Raw genomic sequence first — 17595 nt, 5'->3', positions numbered from 1 at the left:
GTCGACAAACGTGTGACCATTTATACTGATAGCGCGTATGCTATGGGTGTTTGTCATTCTTTCGGGGCGTTGTGGAAGGGTCGTGGGTTCAAAAGAGCCGACGGCTCTGCCATAAAGCATCATGAACAGATCTTGAAATTGTTATCAGCGGTAATGTTGCCCAAAGCTGTCGCTATTGTGAAATGTGCAGCTCATAAGAAGGACACGTCACACGTCACGAAAGGTAATGTTGCAGTTGACTCAGCTGCGAAGGCTATTGCAGGTGCTAACAAGACGGGAAGTATTCTTCTGGTAACGCATGACGTGGAGCTCGAAGAGAATATTTCTCTAAGGGATTTGATTTTGATGCAAGAGGAGTCTAGTGAACTAGACAAAGAGCTATGGAGTGATAGGGGTGCCGTCAAAGACGACCGCGGTCTGTGGCGTAACCACGAAGGACTGGTGATCGCTCCACCTGATTTATTGGGTTTACTGATACATGACGCTCATGGCCTGGCGCATGTCTCAAGGGGGGAGGTTAAGAGGAGGATTACAAAGGAGTATGGGTTTTGGGCTCCCTATCTCTTGGTACAGATTGACCATATTATAGGTCGATGCACAATATGCTTAACAAATAATGTGAGAAGAGGAGTGTTAACTTCACCTGGTTATATCCCAACTCCAAAAGGGCCAATGCAGGAACTAGTCATAGATTATGTGGACATGATTAAGACTATTGCAGGTAAACGATACATTCTTGTCGTAGTTGATAGATTTTCGAGATGGATTGAAGCCACGCCCACTAAAAGAAAAGACGCACAGGCAGTTGCTAACTTCTTATGCCGTGAGGTTTTTTCCCGTTTTGGAATTTGCCTGAGAATCTCAAGTGACAATGGGAAAGAATTTGTTGACAAGACGGTAAAACTGATTTTGCAGAAGTTATGTATTAAGCAACGTCTAGGAGCCATCTACCATCCGCAGAGCCAAGGGATGGTGGAATCGATGAACGGAGTCCTAAAGAATCGGCTCACTAAGATCTGTGAAGAAACAGGTCTTAATTGGGTACAAGGCCTCCCCCTAGCACTGATGGCGTGTAGGTCAAGTGAAATTCGACACCTACATATGACTCCACATGAACTTGCAATGGGGAGACGAATGCTCACCCCTGGCGTCCATGTTGGGGGAAAAGGCCCTAGCCTCTCAATATTAGAGGATGATATGAAAGCCTATGTAAATTACATGTCCAAATTGCATGGAAGCATATATTCTTATGTTTGTACCAAACAGGAACAGGAGGAGAAGGAAGAAGCTGCACGTACACCTTGTAACACTATCCTGCCAGGGGATAGCGTGTACGTAAAAGTTTTCCGCAGGAAGTGGTTCCACGGACGCCGATCCGGTCCTTTCCTGGTCACTCGGTGCACGGGAACGGCACTACAAGTCGAGGGTTCACCCACGTGGTACCACCTGAACCACTGTGTTAAGGCCCCGGCTGAGGGCAACGAGGATCCGGCCATCAGTGAGAACGACGCTCTTGCCACACCAGCTCAACAGGATGACAGCGACAGTGATGCTGATTTGGGTCCTCTGCCTGCTACTGCAGGTGCAGAGGATGCAACTACAGATGTTGAGTCCAACGGCAGGTTCCACTCAATTGATCTCCAATCTGTCCCTGACTCCGCTAAGCTACCTATCGCCGCAAACACACAAGGCGACAGGGAAGCTGAGTCAGACGGGCTTGAATCCTCCGAGGGGGGAGAATCTCAGTCTCTCCGCAACCACGGCCGCCCAGTCCGTACCAAGCGTCGGCCTAAGCGGTATGACGACTCCAACTAATGACCCCACTGTCCATACTCAGTCTGCTCCCGTCTCTAGGCCCGCCCCTGTGTTTACTCCTACTGCATCAGCAGATTTCCCTGTGCACTCGGCTCCCAATGCCACTCCTGGGACTCCAGGGTTGGACCTGCGGATGACGCTTAAACCCCGGTATCAGGAGGTCCCTTTTTTGAGTTGGTTTTTATTTTTTAAAGCTTTAAGCTTAAAGGAGAAACCAAGTTCCCCCCAACTGCCCATTACACCTATCAATACTAGTCCTCCCATTATTGCATCTAGTCTCAGTACCCCTGGTATTGCTCATACCCCTACTCCAGTTGTATTAATGACTAGTTCGGGTACTACTGTTTTTCCAACCCTTATAACAACTCCTATTACTTCAGCTACTTCCACAGTTACTTCTGGTTTTGAGTTAGCTAGGAATAGGACTGCGAGGAAAGTCAGGCCCGTGGATATTGCAAAGTCAACTGGTGCATTCCACTTGGGGAGTTTGTTTAATGTAAGACCTGGTGATCTATTAGAACCATTGTATCGCATGGCTAGGGCAAATTCATGGTATCAGTGGAGTGTTTTTTCCACTGTAGCATTGGGTAAATCTGACTGCTATTTCTGCGCGCAGGCTCAGCAGTCACATATTACCGTCTTGAACACACGTTTTAGTTGGAAAAATTGTGCAACAGAGAAAAAGCGTGCTTTAACTGATTCTAATAATATAATACCAGAAAATTATGACCCAAATTCAGCCCCCTTTTGTCAAGCAGAGTGTTTACAATATTTAGGTTCTGCAGAATATTATAATGAGTCTTTATTGGAACACAAGGAAATTCAGGATTCTGTATATCATGTCACTAAAATAGGGCTGACGCTGGGGGAGAGATGCAATAAACTAGATGTACGAATACAGACGGATCGTTCCACAATTCCAAGTGGGATTCTGAAGTTGGTGGGTACCTTTGAATGTTTTGTTAAGGATAGACGGGGAGAGCAGACTGGGCCTACTGTGGACTTGGGGAGTATTGATGATGTGCGTTGCGACACGATATGGGACTTGTCATATCTCCATAGGCAAACGCAAGTCTATGAGTTTCTCTGCCGGCCCCGGCCAGGGAAATTGCTGAAGCTAGAACTTCAGGTGGTGATCAAAGGGGAAGTGACAGTACCAGCCCCCCAAGTATGCCCACTGTTTTATGCCACCCAAGCTGTGGCAGATCAGTTTTGGCTATGTGGGGGAAATCAATTGTATAGCACACTGCCCCTCAACTGGACAGGTCGGTGTGCCCGTGTTCAAGTGGTACAACCCATAGTGATTATTCCTGCTGCAGACTTAAAGGCCCGGGTTGCTGGTGGGCCTGGGAGAGTTCGTCGAGACAGCGAGTCAGGGGATGGAGTCTACTTCGACTCACTCGGGACCCCTCATGGTGTGCCGAAGGAGTTCAAAGCTATCGATGAGGCTGCTATCGCATTTGGAAGTATGTTCTCTCCTCTCATAGGGATAGTAGTGGATGCTGAATGGATAAATTACATGTATTACAATCAACAAAGATTTCTCAACTTTACGATCGCTGCCCTGGGTGCAATTGGGAGACAGCTGGCAGCTACCAGTGAGATGACGTGGCAGAACAGACAGGTATTGAATGTGGTGGTGGCGTCGCAGGGTGGGGTTTGTGCGATGTTTGGCGATTTCTGCTGTACATACATCCCTAACTCCACCGCGGCAAACGGCACCTTCACCCAGGCTATGGGACATCTACACAGCCTGAGGGCTGAGCTCCATGCGCACACCGGAGTCACCTTTGGACTGGCTGCATGGCTGGAAAGCCATTTGGGTTCCTGGGGTGCATACCTGGCGACCGCAGGGATGTGGATCCTAGGAATAATTTTCATTGTAGCGTTTATCTTTTGCTGCTGTCTTCCGCTCATCCGTGCCTTGGTAATCAGAGGGCTCACAGGGGGTGCGGGCGGGACAATGGCACTGCAGGCCATTCAGTCGCCCGTCCTCACTCACATGGATACAAGGGATATGGAGGCTGGAATGAACGATGGAAAGGATGTATCGCTGTACACAGATCTAGAGCTGTGTACCTATGCTGAGGAGGTTTGAGAAGGATTTTGCCCTGTCACATGCCCTTTTTCACTCCCCCGCACACTTTCTCGTGCTTGGAAGGATTTGCCCAAATGCCCATTCCCCGTCTGTGTCACTATGGCATGCCCTATCTTGTATCGCTCAACTCTTTTCTAAATATCTGTCTCTCTATCTATGCTCTGAGGTCAGACGGTGACGCTTACCTCGAACTTTTGTGCATTTCTTTGGCTAAAGAAAAAAGAACGGACATTCGTTTTTTTCGTTTTTTGGATTTTGATGGAAAAAAAAAAAAAAAAAAAATGTGTTTTGATATCTTGTGTCTGAGTTTAACCTTGGTTGTATTTTCAGCCTCCCGTGCTTGGATATTCATCAGGCATGGTAGGGTGGTACGATGATGGTTCGGCTGTTTTGTGTTTTTGTTTGTTTGGTTTGCTGATTTTTAGGGTGATTACGGGTGTCCAGGGAGGAGGTTTGGACTTTTATACCTGTTTTTTTTGTGTGTGGGTTAAGGGTGGTTATTTGGTTTGGTGTTTTTGGTTTTGTTTTGTTTTTTGACAGACTGTTTGGTCTGTAAAAAGGGGGGGGGGTTATGTAATTTGGGTGTCCTGGCTATTTCGGACTTTTCTTAGTTAGTTGTTTTTTCTGATAAACTTTTTTTGTTTTTAATGTATCAAAGGGAGGATTTTATTTTGGTTCATTTATCTTGATGTTTATGGAGCATATGCCCCATAAAAGGGAGGATATGTCGTGTATTTTCTAATGAATGAACCAAAATTAAAGTCTATTTTCAACTAGGGTCAATACGGACGGAGTTAACAGCTGGTTTGAATCAATCTAAAAATGTTCTCACCAAAAGGGCGGTTGTTTTTAGAGGGGTAATAGACATTCCGTTCTGTTTAGCGGCACCTCAGGCAAAGATCTTTTGTCTAAAGGGTCTTTTGAAGCGGGAGGGATTTTTACTATCTAAAAGCAGGGACCTGCTGGGATAGTAAAGGGTTATCAATAGCTTAAGGTCCTGTTTTTACAGCTGTGACCAGATGGCATTTGTTTGAAGTATGGCTTAGTTTATATTCTGGTTAACTTAAATATCATAATGTTGAACTGTTCTTAAATAAAATAGGTCCTAATATCTATTTGTCATTATAGATTGCAGATAAAACGCTAGGAATTAATACTGGTTACTAGACTATTAGAAGCACTCAGTACTAATCTAGAATGTACTCTTAAACATATTATTTTGAAGATTATAATTTCAGGTACCATGTTAAAACAAGCTCATTTATTTCTTAAATAGAGTCAGTTCAGTATAATGTAATTTTGTTTAGTTTCATACTGTTCTGTCATGTTTCAGTTAAGTTTCATATATGTCTGTGTAGGTTTATATAGTTCTGTTATGTTTATAATTTCATATTCTTAAATTCATTACTAGCCAGTTGTCATCTCAAATTGTAAAAATAGGTTGTAAGTTTGGCATGGGTCCCGCCTTCGCAGGGACCGGGTACTCTGTTTAGCGGCTTTCCTATTGGACGAGGCCGCTGACAGAGTAGGCGGGACCATGCGTTGGTTGTGAGTCTTAAGCCTGGATGCTTCTCACAAATCAGTAGTCTCAGAACCGGCGTTGAAATTGGAACCACGGAAACGCTGTGTGTTGAAATTCTCAAGACTCAGGCATAAGACTATTCTTGTGCAGTTTATAACGGCTGTGTCGACTTTGTACTTGGCGAAAAATAAAGACGGAAGTTGACCTTTTGAAACTACAGATCCATCGAGCGTCCATCCTTTGTTCTCTTGAATGCATAGCTGATCCAGATCGGAAACGACACTATCCCATTGAGACAAAGCGGGTGCCTATGGGCTATAGTTCCAAAAATTGGAACTATCCCATTGAGACAAAGCAGGTGCCTATGGGCTATAGTTCCAAACATTGGAACTATCCCATTGAGACAAAGCAGGTGCCTATGGGCTATAGTTCCAAACATTGGAACTATCCCATTGAGACAAAGCGGGTGCCTATGGGCTATAGTTCTAAACATTGGAAATATCCCATTGAGACAAAGCGGGGTGCTATGGGCTAAAGTTCCAAACATTGGAACTATCCCATTGAGACAAAGCAGGGTGCCTATGGGCTATAGTTCCAAACATTGGAACTATCCCATTTAGACAAAGCGGGGTGCTATGGGCCAAAGTTCCAAACATTGGAACTATCCCATTGAGACAAAGCAGGGTGCTATGTGCTATAGTTCCAAACATTGGAACTATCCCATTCAGACAAAGCGGGGTGCTATGAGCTATAGTTCCAAACATTGGAACTATCCCATTGAGACAAAGCGGGGTGCTATGAGCTATAGTTCCAAACATTGGAACTATCCCATTGAGACAAAGCGGGGTGCTATGAGCTATAGTTCCAAACATTGGAATTGAGATAGAATGAGCACTTCCGCATTCCATTGTTACAATGGGAGTCAACGCTAGTGTCGCCACTCTTACTATTCCACTAAGCCTGAGTAGACGATAAAATGTCCAAAGGTTTTTTTTTTAAGTGAAATATCCCTTTAATTACTTTCCACCAATGATAAACAGAGTATCAGATCACATGACCTGTCACTCACAGCCTGTTTGGGCGTGGTCTCCTGGAAGCACCGCCCCTTTGGCTTGTGTCTCTGCGACAGTAGGCGTGATGTCACTGATGATGTCACAGCCTTGTGGGGAAGCTTGACGTCCGATTGGTCAAGAGGGTGGATGTACACGGAGGTGTCCGGGCCGTGGTGAACGCGCACGTTGATCTGCACTGGAACACGCACGCGCACACACACACACACACACACACACACACACACACACACACACACACACACACACACACACACACACATTACTTCACAAACTCTAAGCTTAGGGGTTAGAAGCAGTGATGTATGGCTGTTGGCCATGGGGGTCCGCGACGCATAGCCAGGGGGTCTGCAAAAGTCCATCTTTTGTGTGTGTGTGTGTGTGTGTGTAGCCCAACACACACCGTCTGTGAAGCGTATCGGAGCGTCAGGCAAGGCGTTCACAGACGGTGTGTGTGTGTGTGTGTGTGTGTGTGTGTGTGTGTGTGCGTGCGTGCGTGCGTGCGTGCGTGCGTGCGTGCGTGCGTGCGTGCGTGCGTGCGTGCGTGCGTGCGTGCGTGCGTGCGTGCGTGCGTGCGTGCGTGCGTGCGTGCGTGCGTGCGTGCGTGCGTGCGTGCGTGTGTCAACACAAACATTGCGTAAAACAAACATTTAAGACGAAGGTGAGGACACACATTCTGATTGGCCGGAATGAGATGATGATGCACGAATCGGCTAACCAATCACCTAAATGCAGTTGTTCATGAGATGATGTATGATGATAAGAGCGCCCCTCACTTCACAGGGGTGTGATGTTATTTGGATGACCCTAAGGATCATAAAAAAAAACTTGAACGATTACTATTGCAATTTCTTATGGGTCGCGCCCCCTTTTTAGCTGAGATTGACTGGCCTATTCTACGTGAGTGTTTCCTGTCTAAAATGGGTTCAGACGAGTGGTGCCCTGTGCCAGGGGTCAGGGTTAGAAGCAGTGGTATCATGGCCAGGGGCCAGGGGCAGTGTATCAGCGTTAGAAGCAGTGGTATCATGGCCAGGGGCCAGGGGCAGTGTATCGGGGTTAGAAGCAGTGGTATCATGGCCAGGGGCAGTGTCTCAGGGTTAGAATCAGTGGTATCATGGCCAGGGGCAGTGTATCAGGGTTAGAAGCAGTGGTATCATGGCCAGGGGCCAGGGGCAGTGTATCAGGGTTAGAAGCAGTGGTATCATGGCCAGGGGCAGTGTATCAGGGTTAGAAGCAGTGGTATCATGGCCAGGGGCCAGGGGCAGTGTATCAGGGTTAGAAGCAGTGGTATCATGGCCAGGGGCCAGGGGCAGTGTATCGGGGTTAGAAGCAGTGGTATCATGGCCAGGGGCCAGGGGCAGTGTATCAGGGGTAGAAGCAGTGGTATCATGGCCAGGGGCCAGGGGCAGTGTATCAGGGTTAGAAGCAGGGTTATCATGGCCAGGGGCCAGGGGCAGTGTATCAGGGTTATCAGGGCATATGGATCGTTGAGGGGACCTACCTTCAGACGAGTGGTGCCCTGTGGGGACCTACCTTCAGACGAGTGGTGCCCTGTGGGGACCTACCTTCAGACGAGTGGTGCCCTGTGGGGACCTACCTTCAGACGAGTGGTGCCCTGTGGGGACCTACCTTCAGACGAGTGGTGCCCTGTGGGGACCTACCTTCAGACGAGTGGTGCCCTGTGGGGACCTACCTTCAGACGAGTGGTGCCCTGTGGGGACCTACCTTCAGACGAGTGGTGCCCTGTGGGGACCTACCTTCAGACGAGTGGTGCCCTGTGGGGACCTACCTTCAGACGAGTGGTGCCCTGTGGGGACCTACCTTCAGACGAGTGGTGCCCTGTGGGGACCTACCTTCAGACGAGTGGTGCCCTGTGGGGACCTACCTTCAGACGAGTGGTGCCCTGTGGGGACCTACCTTCAGACGAGTGGTGCCCTGTGGGTACCTACCTTCAGACGAGTGGTGCCCTGTGGGGACCTACCTTCAGACGAGTGGTGCCCTGTGGGTACCTACCTTCAGACGAGTGGTGCCCTGTGGGGACCTACCTTCAGACGAGTGGTGCCCTGTGGGTACCTGTGGGGACCTACCTTCAGACGAGTGGTGCCCTGTGGGGACCTACCTTCAGACGAGTGGTGCCCTGTGGGTACCTACCTTCAGACGAGTGGTGCCCTGTGGGGACCTACCTTCAGACGAGTGGTGCCCTGTAGGTACCTACCTTCAGACGAGTGGTGCCCTGTAGGTACCTACCTTCAGACGAGTGGTGCCCTGTAGGTACCTACCTTCAGACGAGTGGTGCCCTGTGGGTACCTGTGGGGACCTACCTTCAGACGAGTGGTGCCCTGTGGGGACCTACCTTCAGACGAGTGGTGCCCTGTGGGGACCTACCTTCAGACGAGTGGTGCCCTGTGGGGACCTACCTTCAGACGAGTGGTGCCCTGTGGGTACCTGTGGGGACCTACCTTCAGACGAGTGGTGCCCTGTGGGGACCTACCTTCAGACGAGTGGTGCCCTGTGGGGACCTACCTTCAGACGAGTGGTGCCCTGTGGGGACCTACCTTCAGACGAGTGGTGCCCTGTGGGGACCTACCTTCAGACGAGTGGTGCCCTGTAGGTACCTACCTTCAGACGAGTGGTGCCCTGTAGGTACCTACCTTCAGACGAGTGGTGCCCTGTGGGTACCTGTGGGGACCTACCTTCAGACGAGTGGTGCCCTGTGGGGACCTACCTTCAGACGAGTGGTGCCCTGTGGGGACCTACCTTCAGACGAGTGGTGCCCTGTGGGGACCTACCTTCAGACGAGTGGTGCCCTGTGGGGACCTACCTTCAGACGAGTGGTGCCCTGTGGGGACCTACCTTCAGACGAGTGGTGCCCGCCCTGCGCCAGCGGCAGGGTGAAGACAGAGTGGGTCTGCTGGTTGCGCCCCCCTCCTCCCAGCTCGCCCCCCTGCCCCTCCTGTTTGACCAGGACGGGGTACTGGGGCTGCTTGTTGCCCCGCGCCGCCTGCTGCATCTGCTGCATGAGGGGGAACTGGCACAGGCGGCCCGTGAAGCCCGGCGGGCACAGGCAGTGGGTTCTGGAGCTGCACACGCCTCCGTTCATACAGGTCAGAGGGCACACCACTGGAGAGAGGATGGGAAGAGAATCAATTAGAACACAAGCATATAAGTGTTGGAACTGAACAATAGCACGTATCAGACCCGCTCCAGTGATTTCTTAAGGCTCAAGGTTCCTCGGGCCCAGACAGAGTTGGGCAAGACAGCTTTTTCTGTCAATGGCCCAACCTCGTGGAATGAACTTCAAAACTCCTTAAAACTGAGCTCCCTGCCATCCTTCGGTCAGTTCAAACTGAGCTCCCTGCCATCCTTCGGTCAGTTCAAACTGAGCTCCCTGCCATCCTTCGGTCAGTTCAAAGGAATGCTCCAAAACATGTGTCACCGTGATTGCTCCTGCTTTAATTGATTTATTTTACTGGTTGTTCTGCATTTAAGTTCCTTTGTAATTTATCCTGATTTATAATGTTGTGTTGATGTATTGTTTTGACTGTATTTTGTGTATTGTAACCTCGGCTACGTTGAAAATGAGGGCTTGCCCTCAACTGTATTTCCGAGTATAAATAAAGGTGATGATGATATACAGAGTTTACTAAATACTCATCTGGTTTAGAACTTTCTTTTTTTCTTGTTATTCTCTTTTCTCTATTCAGGTTGCCGAGAGATAACAAATAAGTTTTCAAATCATGTTGTATATTTTTTGAGGGGGCGCTAGCCCCTCCTATATACAGCTTCTGTCCCCACACACACGTCTCATGTTTTGCCATTGACAATGAAAGGAGAAATGAGGTCATATGTGCCTCAAATATGACCTGAATTTGACACAAAACACAAACATTAAATGCCGTCGACAATGAAGGGAAAATGTACGTCATGTAGACGAGCACATGGGCGAACCAATCACATACATTCAGTTGTTCTTGAGATGATGTATGATTATAAGAGCGCCCCTCACTTCACACGGGTGTGATTTATATTGTTCTGAAATCATGTTTTTTGGAAATGTTATATTCCTTGTTGACAATCAGGTTCTAAATGTTAGAGGACTCGTATAAGAAGCCATTTGGGCTTCTTGCCTCAACCTGGCAACTTTCCCTCATATTTGTATCTATGTTTTCTTGTATTGTTTTAATACTGTGCTAAATAAAAATCTAATCAAATCTAAAAATGAAATCATTCAGTCTGTTTTCTCTGGAAAATTATGAGCCAATCAGAAACGAGCGGACATCTTCTCAACCACTGTTGGCGTGAGGGGGAGGGGGTGACGGGTGGGAGGGGGGAGGGGGTGACGGGTGGGAGGGGTGAGGGGGAGGGTGAAGATCACCTTGACTCACACTGACAATCCACTCTATAGTCTAGACTGGCAGAGGAAGGTCAAGACATTGAAATGTATAAAGACATGTATGTTTGAGGTGCAGCCACTCCACGGAACAACAATGTCTGTTTAGAGAACAGGTGACATGAGTGGTGCTGTTCAGGTGCATGATGAGAGACAGCACAGAACAGCGCAGCGCAGCACAGCACAGCACAGCGCAGCACAGCGCAGCACAGCGCAGCACAGCACAGCACAGTATAGTACATAGTCCGACGACCAATAGTCGTGCAGACGTGACTGCACTGCACTCCCAGTGTTCATAAGGTCCACACACACACTGCACTTGGACAACTAAGACTGATTGAGCTACCGTATGACTCGGCAAGGTTTACTTATTACAGAAAAAACAGGCCCAAAGTGGCTTATAACGAGACAACATGGCAACTCTGCCACAGACAGAAGCATGTCTCCTCTCCTCTCCTCTCCTCTCCTCTCCTCTCCTCTCCTCTCCTCTCCTCTCCTCTCCTCTCCTCTCCTCTCCTCTCCTCCTCCCCTCCCCTCCCCTCCCCTCCCCTCCCCTCTCCTCTCCTCTCCTCTCCTCTCCTCTCCTCTCCTCTCCTCTCCTCCCCTCCCCTCCCCTCCCCTCCTCTCCACCACACAGTTTTCCTGCCAGTCTGTGACTGAAATAACCGTGTGGGGTATATTTTGGTCCTGGCGGTGCGGTCGCTGAAGGCGTGTGCTGAAGGCACAACATTATAATCCCCTCACTGAACAATACTACTCTATTAGTCAACCGTCTAAAAATGGGTTAATGGTCTAAAAATGAACGTTTTCTTAGCGGTCTCGTCTTAGCCTAGCCGTTGATTGGCACTTTTTGAAACGTCTATATCAGGGGTGCCCATTACGTCGATCGCGGTCGACCAGTCGATCGCAAGCGCTGCGCAGGTAGACCGCTTGGCCTTGCCATGAAAAAAGAAAAAAAGAAAAACAATCCTCGCCTCGGGCAGGCGGCGGCGCGCCGGTGGCTTTGAAGGAGAACGTCGGGTCTGTTCTGTTGTTAAACAAACTCCTCCGCGGGGACCCCCATTATCCACGGACTACCGCGGAGGCGCGGACCCCCGCGGAGGTCGGCACGGACCCCCGCAGAGGTCGACGCGGACCACCACGCAGACTATCGCGGACCTCCGCGGGGGTCCGCGCCGACCTCCGTGGGGGTCCGCGATAGTCTGCGTGGGGGTCCGCGCCTCCACGGTAGTCTCTGTGTGGTCTGTGCGGTAGCATCATGATCCATGCATCACAACCAAAACAAACTAGGACTAGCTTTGACGGTTGCCACATTTCGTGACTGAGAGAGAAACAAGCAACCAGGTCTATGAAAATGTTAACAGGCCAGATCAAGTCAGAAAATCCGAAAAAGTCAGAAATTAAGTCTCTTCTTTGCAATGCGGGGAAACTGAAAAGATAAATAAATAGAATTGATTTTGAAACCTAGATTTTGAAAGTCCTAATGCCTTAATGTTATTTATTTATTCGCCATATAGGTACATATTTTGAGTATTTTAAGCAAAGGAATTATCTTTTGGTTGGTAGATCACCTTGAGCTGGCAATTTTAAAAGTAGACCTCAAGTCAAAAAAGTGTGGGCACCCCTGGTCTATATCGTCTATGTCTAATAGAGGTCTATAGAGGTCTATAGACCTCTATAGACCTCTATAGACATTTTTTAGACAGCCATTTATACGCCTATTAGAGAAAAAAAAATTTAGTGGGCCTATACGTAAAAATATTTAGGACGACCGTCGAGCCGATTCTACTCTATGGCTTCGAGACATGGACACTTTCACAGAAACTAGAGAAACGGCTGGATGGCACTTACACCCGCCTTCTAATGAGAGGATGGCACTTACACCCGCCTTCTAATGAGAGGATGGCACTTACACCCGCCTTCTAATGAGAGGATGGCACTTACACCCGCCTTCTAATGAGAGGATGGCACTTACACCCGCCTTCTAATGAGAGGATGGCACTTACACCGCCTTCTAATGAGAGGATGGCACTTACACCCGCCTTCTAATGAGAGGATGGCACTTACACCCTCCTTCTACTGAGAGGATGGCACTTACACCCTCCTTCTACTGAGAGGATGGCACTTACACCCTCCTTCTAATGAGAGGATGGCACTTACACCCGCCTTCTAATGAGAGGATGGCACTTACACCCGCCTTCTAATGAGAGGATGGCACTTACACCCTCCTTCTACTGAGAGGATGGCACTTACACCCTCCTTCTACTGAGAGGATGGCACTTACACCCTCCTTCTAATGAGAGGATGGCACTTACACCCGCCTTCTAATGAGAGGATGGCACTTACACCCTCCTTCTACTGAGAGGATGGCACTTACACCCTCCTTCTAATGAGAGGATGGCACTTACACCCGCCTTCTAATGAGAGGATGGCACTTACACCCGCCTTCTAATGAGAGGATGGCACTTACACCCGCCTTCTAATGAGAGGATGGCACTTACACCCACCTTCTAATGAGAGGATGGCACTTACACCCGCCTTCTAATGAGAGCGCAAAATCTGTCTTGGAAGAGCCACCCATCGACTAATCTAATATACGGCAACCTTCCCTGTGTTTCTACACTAGTCCACCCATCGACTAATCTAATATACGGCAACCTTCCCTGTACTAGTCCACCCATCGACTAATCTAATATACGGCAACCTTATCTGTGTTTCTTCACTAGTCCACCCATCGACTGATCTAATATACGGCAACCTTATCTGTGTTTCTACACTAGTCCACCCATCGACTAATCTAATATACGGCAACCTTCCCTGTGTTTCTACACTAGTCCACCCATCGACTAATCTAATATACGGCAACCTTCCCTGTACTAGTCCACCCAGCGACTAATCTAATATACGGCAACCTTATCTGTGTTTCTTCACTAGTCCACCCATCAACTGATCTAATATACGGCAACCTTATCTGTGTTTCTTCACTAGTCCACCCATCGACTAATCTAATATACGGCAACCTTCTCTGTGTTTCTACACTAGTCCACCCATCGACTAATCTAATATACAGCAACCTTCCCTGTGTTTCTACACTAGTCCACCCATCGACTGATCTTATATACGGCAGCCTTCTCTGTGTTTCTACACTAGTCCATGAAGACAGAAGAACACAGTTTGCCGGCCACTGCTACAGAGCTGAGCAGAGCTTCTATATTTAAATAGTCTTGAGAAAATATACACGTACGCACGCATGCACGCACGCACACATGCACATGCACATGCACATGCACATGCACATGCACATGCACATGCACATGCACATGCACATGCACATGCACATGCACATGCACACGCACACGCACACGCACACACACTTCAAGGTATAGCAGCAATGAAACAACAGGTAGTGTCGACGTCAGAACCAGCAGTGAAGACAAACCACAACTGCTATGTAAGGTTTACTGTGTGTGTGTGCGTGTGTGTGTGTGTGCGTGTGTGTGTGTGTGTGTGTGTGTGTGTGTGTGTGTGTGTGTGTGTGTGTGTGTGTGTGTGTGTGTGTGTGTGTGTGCATGTGAATGAGGTCTTTTGATGTTGTGAAATCAGCCCAGCATGGGGCAACACAATACAGAGCCAGTTTCCACAACCACTCCTCTGTGTCTGTGCGTGTCTGTGCGTGTGCGTGTGCGTGTGCGTGTGCGTGTGCGTGTGCGTGTGCGTGCGTGCGTGCGTGCGTGCGTGCGTGCGTGCGTGCGTGCGTGCATTGATTAAAAAGGGAACATTCCCTGACGGTGACGGAGACGCAACGCTGACGCGTCCAGTGGAGCCCCGGCGTAAAAGATGAAAATAATACGTATGGAGTTTAAGTGGTTAAAATGTGCTATTACTGTTTCATGAGCCAAACCACAGTCTCCACCCTGAGGCACACACACACGCATGCATGCACACACACACACACACACACGCAAGTCTCCACCCTGAGTCACGCACACACGCATGCATGCACACACACACACACACACGCAAGTCTCCACCCTGAGTCACGCACACATGCACGCACACGCACAAACACGCACACACGCATGCACGTGCACACAGACACACACACACACACACACAGCGGTACAGTCTCCACCCTGAGTCACGCACGCATGCATGCATGTACGAACACGCACACAAGCACGCACACATGCGCGCGCACGCACACACACACACACACAGCTAGTCTCCACCCCGAACCACATGCGCAAATTACATTTATGGTGGAAAGTTTACTCAAGTACTGTACTTAAGTAATATGTTGAAGTACTTTTACTTTACTGAAGTACTTCCAATTATTTACTTTTACTTCTATTCCACTACATGTCGGATACTCGGGCTACTTTTACACATGAACCACTTCATTTCGGTCAGTTGAAAATAGCAGATCTACAAGCTCACAATGCGTCGATCGCATCGAAAACGCAGCGCATTGTGAGCTTGTAGATCTGCTATTTTCAAAAGATCTTTTTTATACATTTGAAATCTTGAAACAGGACATTATGGTGTAGTTACATTAGATTTCAATTGTCGCTTTTATTGTATAGTATAAAGTTGGTGTTTACTTAAAACCCATTTTGGGCTTAGCATTATGTTATACTTTAGCTATTGAAAAATAGCCGATCTACAAGCTCATAGCGCGCCACCGAGTGGCGCGCTACGAGCTTGTAGGTCTGCTATTTTTGAAAAATCGATTGACATAGAAACAAAGCTTTGTCAGGATGTAGAAGACATTTTTAGAATCTGATCTCAGGTCAGAATGGGTTAAGGTTAGGTTAGGAGTATTGTTGATTGTTCATGGTTTTGCGTCAGGAACTGTTTTCTATTGTGTAAAATCTAGTCTTGAAAATCATGCCTTTAACAATCATGTGTTTGAGAATGATAATTTATTTGTACAATCATGCAAAATATAAAAGTTACCCAAACAAAAGAAGGTCATAAAAAACATTTCACTTTCCAACACTGTTGCAATCCTTCCTTCCACTAAACTAAGGATTGTAACACATTTGTACACTTTCAGAGTTACAATTTACAATTTACAATTTAGGCATTTAGCAGACGCTCTTAATCCAGAGCGACTTACATTAAGCAATAACAAAAAGCATGGCATACATCACATGTATAAAAAGTAGTTATCATGAATCATGCGTAAACTAAGAACGTAACAGTGGAGTATCTATGTAAACTATACATACTATACTATATAATATATTATACATGTGTACTATAAAGTGCTATGACTACATAAGTGCAATTCTAGAGCTGTCTACATAACAAGCTATAAGTCTGTTTAAAATACTATCTAAGTCTACATAATGTGCTATCTAGGGGGCTAGGCTAGGGCAAGTGCTACGGGCCATGGTGGAGTCTGAAGAGGTGGGTTTTCAGACTACGGCGGAAGATTGGGAGTGAGGCTGCAGTTCTGACTGCAATGGGAAGTGCATTCCATAGTTTTGGAGCCAGAAGGGAGAAGAGTTTGGGACGTGTGGAGCGTTGTCCCGGCGTTTTTAGTGAAGGTACCTCCAGCTTCCCTGCGTTGGCTGATCTGAGTGAGCGGGAGGGTTTGTAGGGAACGATCATACTTGTGAGATATGGGGGGGCCATGCCTTTGGTTGCTTTGAATGCCAGCATCAGAGTTTTGTATTCTGTGCGGGCAGCGACCGGGAGCCAATGGAGCGAGCGGAGAAGGGGGGAGACGTGTGAGAATTTTGGTTGGTTGAAGACCAAGCGTGCTGCGGCATTTTGGATCAGTTGGAGGGGCTTAAGTGCACATGCCGGTAGGCCAGTAAGGAGGGAGTTGCAATAGTCAAGTTTTGACAAGACTGTTGTCTGGATTAGGAGCTGGGCTGACTCCTGGGTGAGGAACGGTCTAATTCGTCGTATGTTGTAGAGTGTAAACCTACAGGATCTAGTGACAGCTGTGATGTGTGTTTTGAACGAGAGCTGACTGTCCAGGACAACACCAAGGTTCCTGGCTGTCGGGACAGACTTTACCAGGGCGTTGTCTACGGAGATAGTTAGCTCCCGCATAGGGCAGGACTTAGCTGGGAAGAACAGAAGCTCAGTCTTGTCTGGGTTCAGCTTGAGGTGGTTGGAAGACATCCACTGTGAGATGTCAGCCAGGCATGCAGTGATGCGCTCTTCTACCTGGGTGGCAGAGGGGGGGAAGGATAGAAACAGTTGTGTGTCATCGGCATAGCAGTGATAGGATATATTGTGAGCAGAGATGATGGTGCCAAGGGATTTAGTGTACAGTGAGAAGAGGAGGGGACCAAGTACAGAGCCCTGTGGGACCCCAGTTTGGAGGGTGCGGGGGGGTGATAGCAAACCTTTCCAAGAAACCTGGTAAGTCCGGTCAGAGAGGTAGGAGGAGAACCACTTCAGCGCCGTCCCGCCTATGCCTAGATCAGCTAGGGTGCCTAGGAGCAGCTGGTGGTTCACTGTGTCAAATGCTGAGTTAAATTGACATTGATTTTAATTGAATATTGAATATAAATTGGGGGTCCCAGAGATAGAAATGCCATTAAATGGGGGGTCCGTAGACTAATGCATGTCAAACTGGGGGTCCTTGAAATTAAACGGGTTGAGAATCAAAGCCGTATAAATCTTCTTTTATGGGGGTCCCTGGCATATATTTTCAAATGGGGATCCACGGGCTAATTAG

The 17595-nt window shown here is 48.1% G+C and overlaps 1 protein-coding gene across 6 annotated transcripts in view; it reads right to left on the bottom strand.

Moving 5' to 3' along the window:
* ltbp3 (latent transforming growth factor beta binding protein 3) overlaps nucleotides 1–17595 on the bottom strand; it is a 126188-nt gene that overhangs the window by 77215 nt on the left and 31378 nt on the right. For all 6 annotated transcript variants that reach the window (XM_079510480.1, XM_079510483.1, XM_079510479.1 and 3 more), the window contains exons 3-4: nucleotides 9359–9625; nucleotides 6505–6683 (exon numbers count right to left, since the gene is read on the bottom strand). In XM_079510480.1, coding sequence (XP_079366606.1) covers nucleotides 6505–6683; nucleotides 9359–9625 — 446 coding nt within the window. The remainder of the gene's footprint in view (nucleotides 1–6504; nucleotides 6684–9358; nucleotides 9626–17595) is intronic.

Source organism: Electrona antarctica (genome assembly GCF_951216825.1).
Source record: "Electrona antarctica genome assembly, chromosome: 9".
NCBI lineage: Eukaryota > Metazoa > Chordata > Actinopteri > Myctophiformes > Myctophidae > Electrona > Electrona antarctica.
The sequence above is the reverse complement of the archived record's forward strand: the minus strand, read 5'-3'. Positions and strand labels throughout refer to the sequence as shown.